This window comes from Chrysochloris asiatica, unplaced genomic scaffold (assembly GCF_000296735.1).
Source record: "Chrysochloris asiatica unplaced genomic scaffold, ChrAsi1.0 scaffold00056, whole genome shotgun sequence".
NCBI lineage: Eukaryota > Metazoa > Chordata > Mammalia > Afrosoricida > Chrysochloridae > Chrysochloris > Chrysochloris asiatica.
In genome coordinates, this window is record NW_006408574.1 from 1581373 (window position 1) to 1587293 (window position 5921).

Below are 5921 nucleotides of genomic sequence, written 5' to 3' on the forward strand. Positions count from 1 at the left end.
CCAGGCTGGGTGCGAACCAACAGACTTTCAGTTAGTAGTGTAGAACTACGGTTAGTGTGTACCACCCAGGGCCATTCTTAGTCAACAGGGTCATAGAAATACAACCAAGCTTGTTAATGAGGATTTTACATTTCACCCAGTGGAAATCAGATATGGAGATGTCTTTCCAACTACACTGTTGTGAAAACAAACACAAGCTGGCCTTCCCCATTGTCCCAGTTGATGTATTATTGGACATTCCCAGTTTCCTCAGTTAACCATGGGGCCTGGGCTGGGAGGGATGTTCCCAGGCCTGTCAGTCAGCTCCATGGGCCGTGTGGTGAGATAGGATGTTGGGAAGAGGTGGCCTGTGTCCTTCCTCCTGTGACTGTGGACACCACTGGACGATGAGGGGCCAGAGTGGGGATGGGGACAGAGAGGTGGGCTGTGCAGCCATGGCACCACCACTAGGAGACTGTCCTGGACCAAACTCAGCTTCAGGAGAGTGGCCACTGCCAGGGACTGACCCTCCTCCCCCCAACAGCCAGGACCCAGAATGCCGATGCCAAGGTCGTGGAAAAATGCAACCAGGTCCTCAAGTCCCTGCACCTGCAGAACCAGTTCACCCTGGACTTCACCCAGAAGGAAGGTCAGTGCCCGAGCCGTGACCCTCAGTCCTGGTTTAGCTCATTAGCTCCTCACTAAGAAAGTAACGGGGAACCAATTCCCTGATGGCGTTTTCCCCTGAAGAACCATCTTTCTCCTGGGTCTCCTGCTTCCCTGTGCACCACGAGGCCCCTGGGTAGTGGGTGTGGGAATTGGGGGTTCCTGGGCTATTGGTCATGCCCTCTAGTCCTCCAGCACATTCTTTGTCTCTTTCCCCTACAGAGCAGTGCCGCATATAGGTGTGTGCAGCTGTTCCACCTCTTGAGGTAAGGTACCTGCCCACTCTCTTGACTGGGCAGTATGTGGGGGACAGTCCTCACCCCTCACCATGCTCCTGGGCCCACCCTGCAGCATCCTTCAGATTCTCCTGGCGATTCCAGAAAGCTGGACTGGCCAAGTAGTCCTATTAAGACCCCATTCCTCCCAGTGGGAGTGCTGGGAAGGAGGAGGGGAGGCTGTCTGGGGGAGCAGTTCCCTCCAAGCTGTGGCTGTTGCAAGTCCAGAGCTCTGCCTCACACAGGATGACCTCTCACCTCTGCTGGTCTGGGGCTGATGGGATTCACAGGCACAGGTCCCAAATCCCACAGTCACTGTGTCCCCCAGCCCCACAGTGTTCCAGGAGCTCAGCTTCTCTGCAGTGTGGGAGACATACACCCCATCCATCCTCACCAGAGCACCCCTTCTATCCACACATCTGCACAGCTGAAGACCAATGACATCCACTTCTGGGACCTGACTCCGCTGGGTCTCAGTGTGACTTCCTGTTCGGGGCAGTTTCTCCCCATAATAAATGACTCATGAACACTCTCCTCTGTGTCTGTCCTGAGGCCGGTGTGGTGGGGACGGGGATGAAGGAGCAGGTCAAGGATACACAACTTCTGTGCAACAGGCTCATGATATTTGGGGTCAGTCTGGGGTATACAGCAGCTGCCATTGAGTCAGCTCTGACTTTTGGCAGCCATGCATATATCATGGACCTGTGCTCCACAAGGCTTTCAACAGCTGGCCTTCCAGACACAGATCCCCAGGTCTTTCTTCCAAGGTGGACTCCAATCACCAAGCCTTTCTATTTACCAGCCAGGTGTGTTAGCACCTGAAAGGTATATATATCACCTTATGGCATGACTGGGGTTCTGGTGTGGGGCTGGGGGTTAATGCGCTGGACTGCAACGGTGGTTTGAGCCACATAGTTGGCTGCTCAAGCTCACCAGCCGCTCCTTGGAAACGCTATACAAGGTCGCTGTGAGTCAGAACGGACTTGCCAGCACTTAACAACCACCACCTCATAGCCAGTTAACCAGCAGGTGTCATAACTACACTCAACCACAAGGGGGCAAGAAAGTACAATTCTAGCAGGAAGAGCGGCTTCAAACAGCACTTGAAACCCCTACACCTAGATTTCAGGACAAGAGACTGGGAGAGGGCAAGGTTATGCCCTGTCTTCACTCCTATTCACCATCACATGGGAAGTCCCAACCAGTATGGAAAGCCCATAAACAGAAAGGAAAGACAGATATTCAGTATAAACTCCAAAGGGGTCTCAGCTGCCAGCCTACAACACCCAATACTCAGCTCTAGGGCTCAGAGCAAAGAGTAAAGCCTTAAATATTGGTACACAGGAGGAGGGGAGACTTGCTTCCTGGAATGGAGGGCCACTTGGGGGTTTGTTTTGTTTTGTTTTAATGTTTTATTGTGAATTATGTGATAGTTTACATGGGAGAACATTAGTTTTACATTCATCTTATCGTATATCATTTCATTGCCATGGTTACAATCCCCTCCATACATCATCAATCAACCAAGAGGTATATCCTACAAGCCTGTGCCCCCCACACCACCACACCCCCTCCTGGTCGTCAGCACACAGCCCCTCTCCCTCTCTGGGTCTAAAGTCCCCAGCTGCTCCATCGCTCCACGTCATCGTCTCTGCCTCCATCTCAGGCATCACTGCTTCTCTGGGTAGGGTCCCTCTCTCCGTTCTTCTCCCTTGATGGTTCCAGGGACCTCTGCTCCTAGACTGCAAAGTCAATCACCCCACTCCTTGCTACAAAACGTCTACCTTTATATGTACAGTCCTCACAATCAATACAATAACAATTATTCACTATTGTATCACAAGAGACCCATCCGCATTTCCTTTCATCAGCCCCGCCTAGACAGATTGGATACTACTCAGTGGAGACTCTACCTTCCTCCATGCCCTCTGGATCTAGGTTCCCTCTTGAAAGCTTGTTAACCAGTCACTTCTTGCCTTTGTAGCTGCCCTCCCCCTCCATTTTGGGTAGCCAATGTCCAAGTTGCCCAACCCTGTGTAAGGAGCAGGTGGGAATGATCCTTGCTATAAAGATTTGTTCCCTCTTTTGAGCTACTGCACCCATAGGTGTAGGTCAAGTTCATCAAATTGTATCAGATCACACTTTTTCCCTCTTCTTTCTTCTTCTAGTTGAGCTCTGATCATCCAATTATTGAAGCCAGGTCAAGTGGGTATTATCTGAAAGTGTGGGCGCTCTTGCGCTTGCGGTTTTAAGAGGAAAGAAATCAGGACTGTGGCACTTTTGGTAAGGCAGTATTGTTTTCCATTCCAGGGTCATTGTGTCCACGATATAGTGACCATTTCAACCATTCATCTTTGCTGATTTTTGCCTTTGTTCTCAGGGAGGAAAATTATCCCCCCTCATGTGGGTCAGAAGCTCAGCTTTGAGGATGAAAACCAATGGTTCGCTTTGGAATGCAGTTAGGGAGGAGGTTGCATTTTAGCTCTAGCCACCGCTTTGAGAAGGCTGCTCAAGTTCCATTTTACTTGAGGATAAGTCGAAATTTCCTCAGTGCCTCTGTTTCACTAAAGAAGGAAGAAAGGAAACTTTCTTTATTCACAGATGAGGAAATTGTTAATTTCCAGAGAACTTTCCCCCAAGAAAGTCCTAGAACTAGAGAGCGAGTCAGCAAGTTTGCAAAAGCCAAGTCCACCATAGGAGCACCAGTTGTATTTGTCTACAGCAGCGGGGAAGGCTGGATACTGAATGCCCACCCCCTCCACAAGATGCTGACACCTTAGTCCCTGGAGCTTGGAAATGTCCCCTTACATGGGTAAAGGGACTTTGCAGATGGGAGCAAGTTAGGAATCTGGGGCTGGGAAACTGTCTTGGGTTATCCAGGTAGATGCTCAGTGTAACCACAGGGGTCCTTATTAAAGGCAGGTTAGAAGGTCAAAGGCAAAAGAAGGCTTTGTGACAACAGATGCAGAGATTGGAGCCATGAGGTCAGTAGCTAAGGATTTCTGGGAGAGATGGGTGTGATCCTCACCTGAGCCTCCAGAAGGGGCCATACCTGCGCACAGCTTGGCTTTAACTCCTTATTATTTACTTGGAGCTCTGACCACAAGTAAAATGAAATTAAAAAAATATTTTTAAATATTAACTTCATTTCTCAACATTAATTGTTATTAGGTGCCTTTCAGTCATTTCTGACGCATAGAGACTGAGCCTACACACAACAGAACGAAACATTGTTGTAGTTGGTGCTGTTCTCACAGCTGTTGTTACCCATGAGCCATCAGTGCTGCTACTGTGTTGGTCCATGTCGTTGAGGGTCTTCCTCTTTATTACTGACCTCTGCTTGACCAAGAATCATGTCCTTCTCCAGGGACTGGTTCCTCATAACAACATGTCCAAAATCTGAGACAAAGTCTTGCCATCCTTGCTTCTAAAGAATGTTCAAGCCGTACGTCTTCCATGATAGATTTGTTTGTTTTCCTGGTAGTTCACGGCACTTTTAATATATATGTATATTTTGTCCACACCATAATTCAAATGCATCACTTCTTTTATGGTCTTTCTTATTCAATGTTCAACTTTCCCATGCAAATGACGTGACTGAAAATACCATGGCTGCATCGGGTGCACCTTACGCTCTCTAAGTGATATATTTGTTCTTGATCTTTGAACATTTTTAAGTGGACATTTGCAGCAGATTTGCATAATGCCATTCTTCCGATGATTTCTTGACTATTTCCATAAGCATTGATTGTGGATCCAAGCAAAGTGAAGTTATATTGACAATTTTAATCTTTTCTCTGTTTATCAGGATGTTATTTATTGGTCCTGTAGTGAGGATTTTTGTTTTCTTTACATTGAGATGTAACCCATACTGAAGGCTGTGCTCTTTGATCTTCATCTGAAAGTATTTCAAGTCCTCTTCACTTCCAGCAAGCAAGGTTGTATCATCAGCATATGGCAGATTCTTTTTTTTAAAAAAAGCTTTTTTAAATAGAGTGAGAGTTTACCAAAGAACATCAGTTTTACACTCATCTTATTGTATTTTGTCTCACTACAATGATGATCCTCTCTGTGCATCATCATTCAACAGTATTTGCCTCTATTCCCTCTTGGATTTTTGTGTTTTGTTGTTGTTGTTGTTTTGTGGGATGCACACCAAAACACTCAGGAATTTATAATCATTGAAACAACCCAAGGGTACATTCTGCAAGGCTGCCTCCTGGCCCCAGCACACAACCTTTCTCTTTCCATGAGTCTAGAGTCCTCAGCTGCTCTATTTCTCCATGTCCTCATCTCTGCCTCCATCTCTGGTGTCGCTGCTTCTCTGGATAGGGGCCTACATTCCGCTCATGCTCTTCTCCCTTGATGGTCTTAGGGTCCTCTGTCCTGGAATGTAAGATTACCCACTCCTCCCTTTTGGTTACAAAACTTTTACCTTTACAGCTGTGCTAATCACAATTAGTCATGATAACAATTACACCATCAGTATGGAGTCCTGATGTGGCACTGTGGGTTAATGCGCTGGACTGCAGAGACAGTTTGAACTACGAGGTCAGTGGCTCAAGCTAGCCAACAGTTCCTCGGAAACCTATATAGGGTTGCTAGGGGTCGGAACTGACTCAACAGCACTTAACAACAACATCCATAAGTATAGGTCAAGTTCATCAAATTGTAGCAATTTATACTTGTTTCCTTTATCAAAATTTTAAAATCTTTTTTTGATTGATTTGTGATCTTCAAGCCATCAAAGCTAGGTCAAATGGGTACTATCTGCAAGTTTGGACATTCTTAAGCATCTCTCCTCACTTCATATGGAGCCAGACGCTCCACTCTCAGCTCTAGCCCTCTGTGGCTATGTACTTGTCCATGGCCTCAGGTGTCCCCAGGTCTCACCATACTTTGGACCAACCAGCCCCTCTTACTCTCTCTCATCTCCAGGTCAATAGGAGTCAATGGACCTTGATTGAACTCAGCCCATTTCTTCATTGTTGCCTTTCCCCC

The 5921-nt window shown here is 47.2% G+C and overlaps 1 protein-coding gene across 1 annotated transcript in view; it reads left to right on the forward strand.

Annotated features, from left to right (window-relative positions):
- Positions 1–5921, forward strand: part of LOC102831484 — a 33776-nt gene that overhangs the window by 3512 nt on the left and 24343 nt on the right. The window contains exon 7 of the mRNA XM_006863804.1: positions 524–628. Within this exon, the coding sequence (XP_006863866.1) occupies positions 524–628 (105 nt within the window). The remainder of the gene's footprint in view (positions 1–523; positions 629–5921) is intronic.